The 18,921-nt window shown below is 36.9% G+C and overlaps 1 protein-coding gene across 1 annotated transcript in view; it reads right to left on the minus strand.

Annotated features, from left to right (window-relative positions):
• The window catches only part of DNAH7 (dynein axonemal heavy chain 7), a 340,765-nt gene that overhangs the window by 29,691 nt on the left and 292,153 nt on the right, over positions 1 to 18,921 (minus strand). Inside the window, exons 58-60 of the mRNA XM_015131765.3 lie at positions 13,826 to 13,987; positions 4,955 to 5,140; positions 2,981 to 3,118 (exon numbers count right to left, since the gene is read on the minus strand). Coding sequence (XP_014987251.2) covers positions 2,981 to 3,118; positions 4,955 to 5,140; positions 13,826 to 13,987 — 486 coding nt within the window. The remainder of the gene's footprint in view (positions 1 to 2,980; positions 3,119 to 4,954; positions 5,141 to 13,825; positions 13,988 to 18,921) is intronic.

An 18,921-nucleotide genomic window follows, 5' to 3' on the forward strand; every position in this document is an offset into this window, starting at 1 on the left:
CACTGCAACCTCTGCCTCCCGGGTTAAAGCACTTCTCCTGCTTCGGTCTCCCAAATAGCTGGGATTATAGGCGCCAGCTACCACACCTGGCTAATTTTTGTATTTTTAGTAGAGATAGGGTTTCACCATGTTGGCCAGGCTGGTCTCAAACTCCTGGCCTCAGGTGATCTGCCTGCCTCGGCCTCCCAAAGTGCTGGGATTATAGGTGTGAGCCACCGCACCCGGCCTCTACTGTGACTTTTAACACTACTTACCACACAGCACCATAATATCCTATACAGTTACACAACAAAATAATTACATGTTGGTACGTTTTAATTATGTGCTATTAAAAAAAAAGAGATTCTCATATAATAATCCTTTATTATGATTCCATAGTACCAGGTTTACAACAAAATATAAAAAAAAATCATAGAAAACAAAAAGTGAGTATTTGGCTAAAACTAATGAAATATCTAATTCCATTATATTTAAAGAATCATATGCTGATTTCCAGTAGTATTTTGGTGTGCATAAAAGGCAGTAAAAACTCATTAAAATATTCCCATATTCTAACAAGAGCTGTGCCTCTGCAAAAAAGCCAAATCCAGGTCTATAGTTCTTAAAAAAATGATTTAGTAACACAAACATTCCCTTTCCCTATTTCTCACACACAAAGATCACATGATTGGGTAATAGGTTTTTGAAAGTAATATCCAACTGATACTGAGAATTAAGAGCAATTGGGTCCTATTTATTTATAATTATTTATCTTAGCTTTTTCCTCTTTACCATCTTTCTTTAGAGTTATCACAAATAACATTTGGAATCTTCTAAGGGTTATTTTCCTCTGAAAGATAAGTGGAATTCATTTTCAGAGACATCAGAAAGTTTAACCTTTTCAGAGATCCTAGACTGTTATCTAGTTTTATAATATTCTCAGTTGAAACAATTTTCCTATTCTAAATAGTGTGTGGCCATTAACCACAAACAAAGGAGCTCTGCACAAGCAAACTTCTTCACTCTGATAGCTTCCTCTTTTATTTCTTCCAAGATAAATTAGTTAAATACAAAAAGTCTTGTCATCATTAACTCGCTCTCCAGGCTCTGCAGTTCTGGTCTCTTTACCTCTGAACTGTGATAAACCCAATCTAGAATCACTGAACCACTGCTTACCCACTACTGTAACTGTATTTGCCAACCTGAGTTTGAGGATTAAACATATAATGTTTAATTATATGCTGAAAAGATACCCCTTGTGTATTTAAACGTATTTGTTTGGTTCGGAGTCATTTTCTGTTGGAATGACCCCACTGTTTTACGTATGCTGTAATGTGGCACTCCTCATCAAGTTTAAGTAAAGCCAAAGGACACTGTAAATGTCCTGCTGTCAGACTGTTGTGTATTACATGCAATCTAATGCTCCTAAAGAGCTACTCATTCATGTTTGCACATATACTTTTATGCCCAGGCAATAACTGATTTTAGTGCTATCAATATCTAAAATGGATGTAAAAACAGTCTTTGTTCCTTTTCCCTTATTAGAAAATGTCATAGTAGGGTAGACCAGAGATAGGAGTTGCATGGACTCTTCCGTTTGTAATAGCACACCACATTATCCTTCTAATTTTTAGCTTTTTAAGAATCTCTGGCTATCTGCCTTCTAGTTCTCATCCCACTTTCAGAATCTGGAAAGAGAATATGGCATAGTGGTTTAGAACACAAGATTCCGAAGCCAAACTGGTAGGAGCCAGACTGCTTGGTTTTGAGTCCTGATTTGAAATCATCCTAGCTGACTTTGGGCAAACTACTTAATCTTTCTGTGCCTCACTTTTCTCACTGTAAAATGGGAATAGTCATAGTTAGACCCTACTTCATAAGATTGTCATTAGCATTGCATTGTTATACATAATAGCACTTAGAACAGCACTAGCACAGAGTAAGCACTATACAAAAGTATTAACTGTTGTCATTTTTACTCTGAGATGCCATAAAAAAAGATTAGTTACAATTCAGCTAATAGGATAACTTGCATGACTGATTATTCTTCCTTAATTCATCAAAATTTTATTGAATCATTATGGGTACTCTTGCCATTTGGACTAATTTCCTTTCAAAAACAAATTAAATTAACAACGGAGCATATTTTTTAAAGGAATAACAATACAAGATAGCTTCCTCTTTTATTTCTTCCAAGATAAATTAGTTAAATACAAAAAGTCTTGTCCTCATTAACTCGCCCTCCAAGCTCTGCAGTTCTGGTATCTCTACCTCTGAATTGTGATAAACCCAATCTCTCTCTTAATAGACAAGCAAGATTAGCAAATGTTTTTCCTTAAAATGTACTGACCTGTGTTCATGGCAGCTAAATTTTGGTGTCTTTGCAGATTGCTTTCCCACACCCCAATACGCTTGCACTCTCCAGGAGAGCTGCACCTACAAATTCTTCTCCTACCCTTTTAAATTCATTTTGTACTTACTATTGCAACCATATTTTAAATGTTATACTAATTTAAATCTGATAAAATATTAGTGTGAATGAAACTGTGTCCATGTAAATCAGGTTAAATGTTCTAGAACAACTGTTGAAATACTAGGGGACTGGAAAATAAAATAGGTAAAATTTTAGATGAATTCTCTCATCAAACTGCTTCCCAAGTATCTTTGAAATTCTTCTTCCTCTTTAAATACATTTAAAAAGGACATAATGTATGATGTATTTAGGTAGGGCAAGAAAGGCAAAATGAAACTCCTAGAAGCAGAATGATACTTAAAGAACATGTTTTGGTTCCCAAAAAAAGATTGATGAAAAAAAAAAAAACTCACAATTTCATGTACTTAGTGTTCAAATCCTTATTTAAGTTATGTATTTTTGTCTTTTCCTTTAAATGTTTCTCCACTTGAACAGAATTGTGTAAGGAAGGCTGTTCAGTGTTGGCACATGTGCCTGGGAAGCATCCTTCCCAGGCCTCAGAAGCTAGCTCCTATACAGATCACACACCTGTGTAAGAAGAATGTTATCAAATAGCAGTTGAGTTTCTGACTGATCCTTAGTGATATCTGCATTGGCATTCATCCCAAAGATTTCTGGTGCTGGGGTCAGTGGCAGAGTCTTTGTGTATTCGATGTAGCTTTTGTGCTGCAGAGATGAATAACAAGAAGTCAGGAGGTTAGAAATCAATTACATTCTAGAACTTTTCGCAGAAAAGAGGCAGTTTTCAATACTCAAGTTATTGACTGGATAGGCCTGTGACACTGGACATTGAGTGCTTTCACTTTCTTTCAGCCTGGGCCAAAGTTTAAAAAAAAAATATGAGCAGCCAGGTGCGATGGCTCACGCCTATAATCTCAGCACTTTGGGAGGCCAAGGTGGGTGGATTATCTGAGGTCTAGAGTTTGAGACCAGCCTAACCAACATGCAGAAACCCCGTCTCTACTAAAAATACAAAATTAGCCAGGCATGGTGGCACACGCCTGTGATCCCAACTACTCAGGAGGCTGAGACAGGAGAATCACTTGAACCCGGGAGACAGAGGTTGTGGTGAGCCAAGATTGCGCCATTACACTCCAGCCTGGGCAAGAAGAGCGAAACTCCATCTCAAGAAAAAAATAATAATAATAAAGGAAAAAAAAAAAAGAACATATTTACAGAGAAAAAGTACCATTCAATTGGAATGGGTTTTTAATGGGGGAGGGGAATCCTGGTAACTTCATTTAGAAATTACCTACAGAGAAGTCTTTGTGTCACATTTTGCTGATGACTATTCTTAACTTATCACAATAAAAATATTTCTTTCTGATTTACTCTGATTATTCTGCTTACTCTTACTATAAAAAATCCACTCAATTCAAAAAAGTAAAAATTATTTAAAATTCTATTATTCTGAGATCATCACCGTTATCATTATACTTCTTTTTATGCATACACACATATTTTACATTTAAACGGACTTCTATTAAAATTTCATACCTTCCTTGATGCTCATATAATCATATACAAACATCCACACACACACATGGCAAAGGGGGTTTGGTCATGGATGGCTTTACGATTTGTGTCACTTTACAAACACCTTACTTCATCTTGCTGTTTTCTCATTTGGCAATTCATCATGGGAGATCCTGTTACCCCAGCTCCCATGCTGACTTGCTGTACCCAATCAGTGACCTAGGCTTTGGGAGTGATTTTTCCCTTTATCTATACCTACATCTGCCCTTGGCGAGCATTAATCCTAGTGGAACATGAGGTTAGGGTTGGGGGGTTACAGTATGTGTTCCTGTTGCTTGTGTTTAACTTTCAATACATGCCCTTTGACTTCTGGGAATAAAATGAGAACCAACTTGATTGTCCTAGCAATCTCTAGAAATCCACTGTGATCATCAAACGCAGTGGACAGGACTGGAGAAGAGCAGAAGGGAATCTTGGTCTTGTGCTGCAGGTGGTTCTGTGACTCGCTGCCACCTTCTTACCTGTGTGGCCTTGGGCAAATTATTCTACTGTAATGAACCTGCTTTCTCATTTGTAAAAGGGATAAAATAATAATACCAATGTTAATTTGATGCTTTAGTGAGATAATTACTTGCAACTAACTTCCAAATAATTATAAAAATTAACTATTACTGCTAATAATATTTTGCTAATACTATCTCTTATGTATTTTCATTTTAATTTGGGACAATGTCTTTTTAGCCCAAGAACTGCTTATGATGGCAGAACTTCAGGTCACTGAAAAAGCGTGAGACACATTTCTGATACTTCTTACATTACAGTGAACAGGTACAGTTAGTACTGTACCTATACAGTACTAACTCCACCTATAGCATGAGCTTTGTTTTATCCCATATGACTGAAGAAAGCACAGACAAGGGTAACAAAAAGCAAGGCCTGCAGCAAAATCACCATTTGAAAAATATCATCACTACCAAAATAATTTCATGTCTTACTGCTTTTAGTTTTTTTGAAGGGCATACTTACATCACCAGAAGGAGGAACAAAATAGATGCCACTTGAGTCGAATTTATAGTCTGAATTTTCAACTAATTCGGGATTGAAGAATTTGTTTAGAATGCTGCGCAGCGTGCGCCGGTCCCAGTCATCAGTCACTCTGCCTCCATAATTGCATTCGCCGGTCATGTACCGGAGAGCCTCATACGGCAGTTCCTAAAATAGAGAGCGCGTGTTGGTCAACCAGTTATCAGTAGCATGTTATACAGAATCGTGTTTCTTGTTTTTTCCTATTATTAAATCAAACATCTTACAAAAAGTTCGCATTAACACAACTTCCCTTAGTATGCTTCCCTGCTAATTGTTTCCATGTTTCCCAGGGCCGTTCACTTCTTTTCTGGCTTTTTATTTCCATCCAGTCAATGCTGACAATGGAACTCCTCTATTAACTTGTGAATTTATTGTCTATTCAACCAAAATTATTTCAACACTGTGTGCCAGATACAAATGAATTAGATCATAATGTCATCTGTGAAAACTTTGTACAGCTCAGTAACATGCAAAGCAGATACAGTATAATTCAGAGGGCTGGGCATGGTGGCTCACACTTGTAATCCCAGCACTTCGAGAGGCCAAGGCGGGAGAATCACTTGAGCCCAGTAGTTTGAGAACAGTCTGGGCAACATGGGGAGACCCTGTCCCTACCAAAAAAAAAAAAAAAAAAATTAACCGGGTATGGTAGCACATGCCTATAGTCCCAACTAGGGATAGGGCTGAGGTAGGAGGATCGAAGCTGCAGTGAACGATAATCGTGCCACTACTCTCCAGCCTGGATGACAGAGCAAGACCCTGTCTGAAAACAAAACAAAACAAAACAAATATATATATATATACACACATATAATATATATAAAACTCAGAGATCAGCAATGTTACTTCACCACCTTTCAATATCCATATATATTTGACAATTTGAATCATATAATATATATATAATTGTACACTTTTTTTCTTTTTGAGATGGAGTTTCACTCTTTTTGCCCAGGTTGGAGTGCAATGGCATGATCTCGGCTCACTGCAACCTCCACCTCCTGGGTTCAAGCGATTCTCCTGCTACAGCCTCCTGAGTAGCTGGGACTACAGGAGCCCGCCACCATGCCCGGCTAATTTTTTACATTTTTAGTAGAGACAGAATTTCACTGTGTTAGCCAAGATGGTCTCGATTTCCTGACCTCCTGATCTGCCCACCTTGGCCTCCTAAAGTGCTGAGATCACAGGCATGAGCCACAGAGCCCGGCCAAACTGTATACTTTTTTTCACAAATTCTTACATGATTTCTTTTACAATTTCATAAAACATTCTTTGAAAATACTATTTCAATAGCTGTTTTCTAATATTAAACACTTTTGTTGCTTCTAATTTTTTAATGTGCTGAATTTTGTTCATTAAATACACATTTCTTAAAATTTCTAATGATTCTTCAGTCTAGATTCCTGAAAAGGAAATTACTATTTTCTTTCCAAAGAAAGAAGCTTATAAAAAGCAATTTATAAACGTTACCAGTCTGCTTTTCCAAAAAGCTGAAGCATTTGTAGCAGCCAGTCTTTAAATCTTTGCTAATATGGTAGGTCAATAATATTATTTTAATTTGCATTTCTAGAGTAACAGTGAGGTCCACAATTATTTCATATGTTTAATACATTTGTTGTTCTTTTTAAACTAGCCTCCTATCTATTTTTCCTATTAAAGTATTGTAGGTTTTTGTTGTTGTTGTTAGTTTTTTGTTTTTTGAGTCAGAGTCTTGCTCTATCACCCAGGTTGGAGTGCAGCGGTATGATCAGGGCTCACTGTCTCCACTTCCAGGGTTAAAGAGATCCTCCTACCTCAGCCTCTCAAATAGCTGAGACTTCAGGCATATGCCACCATGCCCGGCTAATTTTTGTACTTTATGTAATGGTGGGGTTTCACCATGTTGCCCAGGCTGGCCTCGAACTCCTGGGCTCAGGCAATCCACTGTCTCAGCCTCCCAAAGTGCTGGGATTACAGGCATGAACCACTGCATCCTGCCCTATTAAAGTTTTAATAGTACTTCTTTGTATATACTCTTTTATAAACTGACTTACTTTTCAAATTTGTGGAAATAATTTTTCTACTTAGTTTTAAAAAGTATTTTATTATGTTCTTTAGTATATAGAATTTTTAACATTAATGCAATGGTGTTGATTTTTCACATTGCAATTTATTTTATCCTGAGCATAAATATTTACACACCCACCAGCAGTAGAGAAAATTCTATTTTTCACTACTCTCAAGAAAACAGAGTATTATCATTTAGGAAAAAAACTGACAATAAAACAATATAATTATTTTTAATTCTGATTTTGACATTGGCACTTTCAAAATTCTTATTCACCGTTTGTATTCTTTATTTTATAAATTATTCACTCTGATCTTTTATGTTTTTCTAATTTGAATGATTATCTTCTTTTTCTTATTCAAAAGCTCTTTGTAAAGATTGAATCAGTCTTTCAGACAAAATTTTAAATACTTTATCCATTTTTATTTATCTTTTACTTCTACAAAGTTTATAATATTTTAATATAGCAATATTTTAAAATATTTTATGCTAGGCCAGGCGCGGTGGCTCATACTTGTAATCCCAGCACTTTGGGAGGCCGAGGCAGGTGGATCACTTGAGGTCAGGAGTTTGATAACAGCCTGGCCAACATGGTGAAACCCCATCTCTACTAAAAATACAAAAATTAGCTGGATGTGGTGGCACGCACCTGTAACCCCAGCTACTCAGGAGGCTGAGAAATAAGAATCGCTTGAACCTTGGAGGCGGAGGTTGCAGTGAGCCGAGATCATGCCATTGCACTCCAGCCTGGGCAATAGGGCAAGACTCTGTCTCAAAATATATATATATTTCAAAAAATATATTTTTTATACTAAAATATAGTAATCTCTTGAGAATGTTTTCATCATTTTTGTGCTTTCTATGTCCTCCTTACAGTTACCTACTAAAATCTAAAGTGCATAGATCCAACATTCTAGTGATTCCACTTTGAGCAATCCTTTCAAGTAGAAACAGTAGCACTAGGGTAAGTAGTAGTGATTAGAGAGGGGAAATTTATTGAATTAGATGCTGGAAATTATAAGGCTTGTTATTTGGTAGAACTGGAACTTAAGGCAGTGAATTTAGGAGAACACGTGTCAGTGACAAAGCCCTTGTGAAAAAACCAAATCGAATCAGGAAGCATTGCAGAACATTTATGAGCTTCCAACTGCAAATGTGACCGGAGTTTGATGAGATACACACACTGCCTGGGCTTGCGCTGTTGACAGACCCTCACCCCATAAAAATGAAATATAATAAGAAAATGAAATTTAGTAAGAAAACTCATATGCAAATCAAATAAGTAGTAAATGCGGTAGAGGTGGATCAGCTAGCCCCTGAGAAGGCTTTGTGATGTAGACAGATGAGATGTGGAGGAGGAGAATTTCATAAGGGTTAATCTTGGCCAACATGCCCCTGAGAGTCCATAAGGTAAATGCTATCTGTTGTTTCTCTCAGAAGTTCGGTCAAATCCAGGGCCAATTAAATTGAGGAGTGTTTTCCGCAGGGGTGGGTGGTTGGTGGGCATGTAGATTACTAAAGTTTCTAGAAATAGTGGCAGTTTGCTGCTTGGATTGCTTCCCTGTTCCTTGTTACAAGAGGGTTGAGACAATGAGCAGCGGGAGAGAGTAGGTGAAAACAGGGCTTGAAGTCAACAACTAGTGTTCATGGTTATATAAGAAGTTCATTTTAACCTTAATTAGCAAAAAACAAAAAGAAAATAAAATCTTAATTATCAAAAAAGGGGAAATGCTGTGTAAGCGGTCATTAAAATGAAGATCTCTATCTACTTTGAAAGTTATCCACAACATATGTAGGTAAAAAAAAAAAAAAGTAAGCTGAAGATAAATATGTACACTATAATAATGTTTTTGAGAAAAAATTATGTGTGTATTGTGTTTATATATGTGTATCTATATATGAACAGGAAAATATCCAGGCACATATGCCCCAGGATGTGAAAATGGTTGCCTCGGGGATCTGTTAGGGTCACAATGAGGGGTGAGAGGTGGGTCTTACACACACACACACACACACACACACACACACATACCCCCACACCCCTACCAAAACAAGAATGACAAAGCAACTGCCCATCTGCCAAGTAGATAATATATATCCACCTAAATTTTCTTCATTTACACTTTTAATTTTTTCTATTTAGTCTTTTTTGATCCAACAGAAATTATATATGAAGAATCTACTTTAGCAAATAACCAATTATTCTAACTTCACTTGTCAAATACCTCTTCCGTTTTCTAATGTCGATTGTTCAAGAAGGAGTGTATTAGACTTAATAATATCAAAGTGAGCTATGAATCCACATTCCGCAAAGAATCCCTCTTTAACTCTTGATGATTATATGTGACTCAAGAATAGCAGTTTTGTCAAGTGGGCCATATAATTACTATGCTGGAGGAATGTAAGCACTTGCTGACTTGTCATTTAATAGAAGGAACCACTTTGGTCAGTGAAACATGTCATTTAAAGATTCCCGAAGAAAGTGAAATAGATCATACTTGTACCACATAACTATTTATCATTTTTTATTTAATACATTTAAATATCATATTCTTTCACTATAAATGAATTAAAGAAACACAGAAAAACATGTGCAAATTAGCCATTTTTTTAAAAAAAATTGTATTGTTTCTGCAAAGTCCTGAAAGTTAGATGGAGTTCAGCATTTAAAGAGATGTAACACTTTTGAAATTACTGTTACAAATCCAACAGGCACTTAATTTATTCTCTCCAGCATTTAACAGGATGAACTATTCTTGAAACTCTTTATTTACTCAGATTGCTCACTCCTGTTTTTTTCCTGGCTGCACCATCTGCCCTCCATGTCTTCTGTTCTCTCTCCTACCAATGTTTTTTGGTGCTCACCAACATATAATCTGTGTTCTCTTCTTTTTCTACAGCACAAGGCCTCCCCTTTAAATCTATTTTCAGGCTTCTCCTAACACTTGAATAATCTATAAATCTCTATTTTGTGCTCTCTCTTCCCTTGAGTTTTATATCTATATGCCAAGAGCCTAAAAGACATTTTTACCTGGATATCCCCTCACCCATCTGCTCTATACCTATTAATGCCTGGTTCTATTCCCTGTCTGGATTAATGAATGAAAACAACACCAATCCACACCAAAAAACTCACATCAACCAAGGCTTCTCCCTCTCCCTTTACCATTGAATATCTAAGTCATTTCAATCATTTCCCCTACATATCCATTGTATCTCTACCATGTTCCCTAATCTTGCTCAAATGATTTCGTTTAGGCTCTTATCGTTACCCACCTGGGTTATCATGATAGTCTCCTGTATTACTTTCCTATGACACCAATAGGTGGCTTAAAATAATAGAAATTTATTTTCTAACAGTGCTGGAGTCTACAACTCTGAAATCAAGGGACTGGCAGGGCCACACTCTCTCTCAAGCCTCTATAAGGATCTTTCCCAGCCTCCTCTAGCTGTAGCTCCAGATGTTCCTTGGCTTGTGGCAGCACAACTCCAATCTCTGCCTCTGTCTTCACATGGCTGTCTTCCTCTCTGTGTGTGTTCAGATTTCTCTCTTTTTATAATGACACTAGTCATATTAGCTTAACAGCCCACCCTACTCCCACATGACCACATTATAACTTAACTAATTATACCCTCAATGACCCCATCTCAAAATAATGTCACATTCTGAATTACCATGGATTAAGACTTCAACATGTCTTTTACAGGGACACAGTTCAACTCCTAGCATCTCCTAAAACCAGTCTGCCAGCTAAGTCTCTCTAATCCACTCTCCATTCTGTTGCAAGAGTGATATTTCTAAAAGGCAAAAATAGTCTCCAAAAAGCACACCAATAACAATAGAATAACCACCAAATTAGTTTGCATGGCATAATGTTCCAAATCACTCATAGGTAACCAAAGTTTTTCACTGATTTGTACTTTTTTTTAAAGACTATTTTTAAAGAATAGTTTTAGGCTCAAAGCAAAATGGAGCAAAAGGTATAGGGATTTCCCACATATTCCCTTGTCCCCATACATGCATAGCCTCCTCCAGTATCAACATTCATGACCAGAGTGGCACATGTGTTACAAATGATGAGCCTACACTGTCACATCATTCATTAGGACTCAAAGTCCACAGCTGACATTAGGGTTCACTCCTGGTGTTGTACATTCTATGGATTTGGACAGTTTCATAATGTTGTGTATATATCATTATAGTATCATATAGATATTTGTGCTGCCCTAAATAAAAATTATCTGTGTTCTACCTATTCATCTTTCTTTCCTACCTAAGCCTTGGGAACCAATAATCATTTTACTGTCTCCACAATTTTGCCTTTTCCAGAATGTCATATAGCTGAAATGACAGACTACATAGCCGTTTCAGACTGTATTCTCCCACTTAGCAATATGCATTTAAGTTTCCTCCATGTCATTTTATGGCTTAATAGCTCATTTCTTTTTAGCACGGAATAATATCCCATTGTCTGAATGTATCACAGTTTATCCATTCACCTACTAAAGGACAACCTGGTTGCTTCCAAGTTTTGCCAATTATGAATAAAGCTCTACACATGCCTATATGCAGGTTTTTGTGTGGACCTAAGTTTTCAACTGCACTGGGAAAATAGAAAGGAGCATGATTGCTGGATCATATGGTAAAAGGAAGTTTAGTTTTATAAGAAACTGCTAAAGTATCTTCCATAGTGGCTGTACCCACACCAGCAGTTAATGAGAGTTCCTGCTGCTCCACACCCTTGTTAGCATTTAGTGGTGTCAATGTTCCAGATTTTGGTCATTCCAATAGATGTGTAATGGTCTCTCATTGTTTTAGTTTGTATTTCTCTGATGACATATAATGTGGGGAGCATCTTTCATATGCTTATTTGTCATATTGTATATATGTATTAGTGAGATGTCTGTTAAGATCTTTGACCCCTTTTTAAATCTGGTATTTTGTTTCCTTATTGTTGACTTTTAAGAGTTTGTTGGATATTTTGGATAATAGTCCTTTATCGGATATGTCTTTTGCAAACATTTTCTCTCAGTCTGTGTTTTTTCATTTTTGTTTTTGTTTTTTGTTCGTTTGTTTCTTTTGTTTTTTTTTAAGACGGGGTCTTGTTTAGCTAGGACTTGTATTAACTAGGACTTCTAGAACAATGTCAAAAAGCAACAGTGAGAAAGGATATCATTGCCTTGTTCCTGATCTTGGTGGGAAAACTTCTAGTTTTTCACCATTTAAGTACAATTAGCTGTAGGTTTTTTGTATATTTGTTTAATCAAGTTGAGGATGCTCCCCTCCATTCCTAGTTTACTGAGAGGTTTTTTTTTGTTGTTGTTCTTGTTGTTGTTGTTTTGCTCTGTTTTGTTTTAAATCATGAATGAGTTGGATTTTTTCAGATGTTTTTTCTGCATCTATTGATATGATCATGTGATTTTTCTTCGTCAGCCTTTGAATTCATTAACTTAATTTGTAATATAAACCAGCCTTGCATACCTGCATACTTTTAACTGACTCTTCACTATAGAATATAATATTTTAAACTAGAACATACCCTACAAGTGTTCAGAACAAACTGTTAAATGGAAGAGCTTCTCATCCTTTTTTTTTTTTTTTTTTTTTTTGTATTGAAAAGTGTAATTATAGCTTAAATACTTCCTCAGGCTCTGTATCACTGCATTTTTGCTGCCTTATTAGTGTATTTTTTGCACAAATGTTACTACAAGAAAATAGCTCATTAAATTTATGATTCTTTTGAATGTTTTGTCAAATTTAGATTCTGCAAAATTGAAGGCTTTCTGAATTCATTCTATAGAACAGGAATTTGTCCGATGAAACACAGAAGCTCAAATAAAAGATTCTTCACATAAGGTTAGATACAGTATCTGAACTCTCAGTATTTATTTTGTTCAGTTTCTTCTTTACTTTTGTAGAGATAGAATCCAATGCCTTTCTGTTTGTAAGCCTTTTTAAAAAGTCATAATTTACTAAACGTTTCAAAAACTAAAACTTTTTAATACTCAATTGATGAAATGATTTAGTTATAGATTTCAAACTAAATTTGAACAAAATTACCAAAATTTAGAGGATTAGCTTTCAGAAAAAGGCTTCATATTTTTATAGGACATTTAGGTTTATTTATCAAGTGCTTCTTAAAAGGTACAGGCATGTCGAAAATCCCATTAATAAGTAGCAAAGAGAGAAAGGGTACTGCCATGCTGCGTGCGTATGAGTACATCAGAATTGGAGAGGCTGAAATATGGTTGATGTGACAAGATTAGGCTCTTTGGCTTCTTTCCAGAATCTATACTCCAGGTTAACACCAATGGCTTAAATAGATTTTTTTTCCCTTACAAATGGTCCAAACTTTGGAATAATGGTATAATGACATTTTCCTAAAAATAAAGTCATACTCCACAAAAGAAGAAAACTGGTCTGTTTGTTTTTTACATTTTGGAACCCGGTTGACTAATAGTCTTCTCAAGTCCTTTTCAAAATAAGTATATTATCATCATTTTTGGATCTCCCAAAGTGTTTATGTAATCAAAATAAATGATATAACATGGGTTTCTAATAGACAAACTGATGTCCTAACTACCTAGTATAGCAGTTATAATATCCTAGGATAATAAAGTACTACTTAATAAGCTGTTGGGAACTACTCTCCTATTCATTTTGTAAGAATAGAAATTAATCAGAAGTGCCCACTTACTGTAGCACACTTATAGCATGATAAAGAACAACATAGGTAATGTCCTTGCTGTGATTTTTACGATACCTCATACTGGTTCAGGAACATGTGGAGTTGCTGTACACTGATTCTCAGATCAGTCTCATTGAATTCATAAGGAATATTCCAACCTAGGGGTCCAAATTTCCGTCTTTCTTGTACCAAAGCATGAAAGAAACACAGGCCATAAAGCAATTTCTTGAATTCCTCCTGTAATGAGAAGAAATGATGCCACATCATTATTTTCTTCATATATTGCATTATATTTACCATATTTTAAAATGAAAGCAAATTATTTTCACTTGTAAATAGCACAGGGATATATTCATCCCAAATTATAATTATAACAGAATTAAGTATGTTTCTACAGCTCTTCATGCAAAGCATATCTATCTGTGTACATGGTCACATAGCTACGCACACATAGCTATGCACCCCAGGTTTTTAGGAAGCATGGGAGGCTCATCTAACTTAATCCTGTGTTACAGATTTTGGAGGTCTTTACTAAAGCACCATAAGGCAACACTTAACAATTCCAATGTGTGCTCCCAGATCGCCATGGAGAAATGTCAAAGGATGTAATTCGTACTGATTAGAGATCTCTAAAACCCACAAGGAGAATAGGAAACAGGGAAGATAGAACTAGAAAGAGGATTTGTGAAGAGATTTCCTGGGAGGGAACAGCTGTCATGCTGGGAGTCCCCTTCCCCTAACCCCCAGTGGGGAGGGTTGTGTGGGGTCTACCCTCTAAGTTCAAGTTAGTGAGAAGGAATTGATGGGGCCACATGGAGAGCTGACACATGTCCCCTGCAGTTGGGGCAGGGTGGAAAGCAGGGAGAGGATGGGCCCACTCCTCCTACAGTGGGCCCATCCAGTGGGAATCTCAAGGAGTAGACAGGGAGTGTGGGCTGAGAATGGGAGCTGGGGGTCATTTTAAAGGTTCCCTGGTCAAGAACACTTCTGCCACAGGATGAGGACACCCCAAGGGTAAGAGCCTGTATGAAGGGAGTGCTGGAGAACCAGAAGCTGAGGAGAATTTGGAGCAGCCATCTCAAGTAGAGGCACTGCCAAAGGTGACAGAGTCACAGTCACAGGAGTCCAGCAGGGGAGCCGAAGGAGAACCCATGAAAACACTCACAAGAGATTTCACAAAGAGCTCAAGAGTCAGCTTTAAAAGATTTGTCAAGTCCAGAGAGCTGTAGGCAATAGCAGCCCCCATCAGGAATTTCTGCCTCTCCCAGCCTTACCCTCACACACACTTGCTGCTGAGCAGTCTGCATCAGCAGCTATCAAGTGCAGGAGGAGTCACACAAAGAAAGATGCCAACTCCATCTTCCCCCAAGGGCAGGAATTCCACCAACTACAGGCCCAAGGTGAGACACTGAGAAGTGGAAACCTAGATTTTGAATAAAAGTTGAAGTAATGATCAATATATTACATCACACTTCTTGGTTTTTGAATCAAGGCTGGCTTTGCAATTTAAAATGACTATAGAACACTTTACTACCTAACAGTAATCAGAAAAGTCACAGAAATGACCTCTTATACAAGAGCAGGGGAAGGGTTTCCCTCATAGAATAAAATTGAAAGGGAGAGTGGGAGACAAAAGAAAAAGTAGCATAAATTTAACCACAGAGGTTAAACATGCTGGGCTAATTCTGGACTATTTTCAATATATTAGAGAATTGAGCAAATCAGTAAACGTGCTGATATGTTGAAAGCCAGGCGTCTCATTGCAGAAGAAAGGACATACAAATATGGAATGAGAAAAAGCAAAAAAGATATCTGAGAAGAGTGACTGAAATTGGAGGCATTAGTATGAATTCATCACTTATAAAATATGTATGTAGTATTTATGTGCACATGAACTTGTCTACATGCATGTGTATGTATATTTGTATATTTGCATGTAGGTGTGCATGTATATTTGTACATTTGTGTATGTGTGTACATGTGTATACTTCTAAGTTCTCTCCACTGAAAGCGTCAAGAAAATACAGACAATGCAGTAGCAATGAGCTCCTCTAACACCCAAACCATGCTCTCTAATGCCATTATCCATTAAAAGGAAACGGGATTCTTCAGAAAACTGGCTGATTCCAGAGCTGGGGAAAGATAGGTATACCATGAGCCTGGAACATCTTATGTCAGAAAGTAAGAGGTACTACTGCTACTAATCATCAGATAATAGAACATTTTTTTTAAAAATATGGAACCTATACCAAGTACAGAGGAAGCAGTTTGAACGAGCCCTAATTGACCAACTCTGGAACAATCTGAGCACCAAAAGACTCAAGTATAGCAATGAAAATACTTAATGTACCATTGAGGGGAAAAAAAAAGCCTAGGAATTCATAGTCTGTGCCAATTAATGGATACACAAATGGCAGAGAAGGGAGAACTGTCGCTTATAGTAGAGTGCCAAGTGTTGAATGTGGAAGGGAGCACGCGGGTGGGAAATAATATTTTTACAATCGTCACAGGAATAACTGGATCGGGTAAGAATCATTAATGATTACTAAGTCTGGGTTAGGACTGGATTTTGAGGAGGAATGGGATATTTTCATGGTGCTAAAGTATCTCCCCCACAGACTGATTATTCGTGGCAAAGGGGAAAGCAGTTATTATACAGTGAGGAAATAAGGCAATACTTTGTGTTGGTGATCAGAATTAGTATCATCAATGAAGGACAAATGGCATCATGTGCCTTCAGATGTGATCTCTGAGCATACAGCATCACCTATGGAATATCTTGGCTAAAAATGAATCACCTGAATCTAATTATGAGAAAACATTAAAAAAAACCAAAATGAGAAATTTATTAAAAACCAGAGAGGAAGTCCTAGCCATAGTAAACAGGCAATAGAAAAAAATAAGACATCCAAATAGAAAAAGAAGAAGACAAACTCTTCTCTCTCTTTGCTGACAATATGATTCTATACCTAGAAAACACCAAAGACTCTGTCAAAAGACTCTTAGAACTGATAAATGACTTCAGTAAAGTTTCAGAATACGAAATCAATGTACAAAAATGAGCAGAATTTCCATACACCAATAATGTTCAAGCTGAAAACCAAATCAAGGACACAATCCCATTTATAATAGCTGCCTTCCATCCCACACAATACCTAGGAATACATTTAACTAAGGAGGTGAAAAATCTCTACAAGGAGAACCACAAAACACTGCTGAAAGAAATCACAGGTGACTCAAACAAATGGAAAAACTCCACGCTCATGGACTGGAAGAATCAATACTCTTAAAATGGCCATACACCCCAAAGCAATATACACACTCAACACCATTCTTATCAAACTATCAATGTCATTTTTCACAGAATTAGAAAAAACTAATTCTACAACTCATAAAGAACCAAAAACAGCTTGAATAGCCAAAGCAATCCTAAGCAAAAAGAACAATACCAGAGTCATCATATTACCCAACTTTAAATTATACTACAAGGTTACAGTAACCAAAACAGCATGGTACTGGTTAAAAAAAAAAAAGAAAAGAAAAGAAAAAGAAAAACAGACACATAGACCAATGGAAAAGAATAGCAAACCCAGAAATAAAGCTGCACACCTACAGCCACCTACTCTTTGACAAAATAAGTTGACAAAAATAAGCAATGGAGAAAAGACTCCCTATTCAATAAATGGTACTAGGATAGCTGGCTAGCCATATGCAGAAGAATGAAACTGGATCCCTACATTTCACCATATTCAAAAATTAACTCAAAATGAATTAAAGACTTAAATGTAAAAATTCAAACTATAAAAATCCTAGAAGAAAACGGAGGAAATACCCTTCTCATAACTGGCCTTAGAAAATAATTTTTGGCTAAGTCCTCAAAAGCAATTGCAACAAAAACAAAAATTGACAAGTGGGACCTAATTAAACTAAAGAGCTTCTGCACAGCAAAAGAAACTATCAACAGAGTAAAAAGATAACCTTCAGAATGGGAGAAAATATTTTGCAAACTATGCATCTGACAAAGGTCTAAAATGTCCAGAATCTATAAGGAACTTAAACAATTTAGCAAGCAATAAACAAATAACCCCATTAAAATGGGCAGAAGACATGAACAGATACTTCTTGAAAGAAGACATACAAGTGGCCAAGAAACATATAAAAAAGTGCTCCACATCACTAATCATCAGAGAAATGTAAATCAAAACCACCATGAGATACCATCTTATACCAGTCAGAATGGCTGTTACTAAAAAGTCAAAACACAATGGATGCTGGTGAGGCTGCAGAGAAAAGGGAATGCTTATACACTGTTGGTAGGAATGTAAATTAATTTAGCCACTGTGGAAAGCAGTTTGGAGATTTCTTAAATAACTTAAAACAGAACTACCACTCCACCAAACAATCCCATTACTGCGTGTATATCCAGAGAAGATAAATCATTCTGCTCAAAAGACACATGAACTCATATGTTCTCAGCACTAATTGCAATAGCAAAGACATGGAATCAACCTTAGAGTATATCAGTGGTGGACTGGATTAAGAAAATGTAGTACTTATACACTGTGGCATACTATGCAGGCATAAAAAAGAATGAAGTCATGCTCCTTGCAGCAACATGGATGCAGCTGGAGGCCATTATCCTAAGCTAGTTAATGCAGGAGCAGAAAACCAAATACTGCATCTTCTCACTTATAAGTAGGAGCTAAACATCGGGGAAGACAGACACAAAGAAGGAAACAATAGGCCAGGTGCAGTGGCTCATTCCTGTAATCCCAGAACTTTGGGAGGCCAAGGAGGGCAGACCACTTAGGTCAGGTGCTTGAGACCAGCCCGGCCAACATGGTGAAACCCCGTCTCTGCCAAAAAATACAAAAATTAGCCAGGTGTGGTGGTGTGTGCGTGTAGTCCCATCTACTCATGAGGCTGAGGTGGGATAATCATTTGAGCCTGAGAGGTGGAGGTTGCAGTGAGCTGTGATTGAGCCACTGCACTCCAATCTGGGCAATAGAGTCAGACCCTGTCTCAAAAGAAAGAAAAGAAAGAAAAGAAAGAAAGGAAGAAAGGAAGAAAGAAAGGAAGAAAGGAAGAAAGGAAGAAAGGAAGAAAGGAAGAAAGCAAGCAAGCAAGCAAGCAAGCAAGCAAGACTGGAGACTACTAAGGGGAAAGGGAGT

The sequence above is a fragment of the Macaca mulatta genome, chromosome 12, assembly GCF_049350105.2.
Source record: "Macaca mulatta isolate MMU2019108-1 chromosome 12, T2T-MMU8v2.0, whole genome shotgun sequence".
NCBI classification, from domain to species: Eukaryota; Metazoa; Chordata; class Mammalia; order Primates; family Cercopithecidae; genus Macaca; species Macaca mulatta.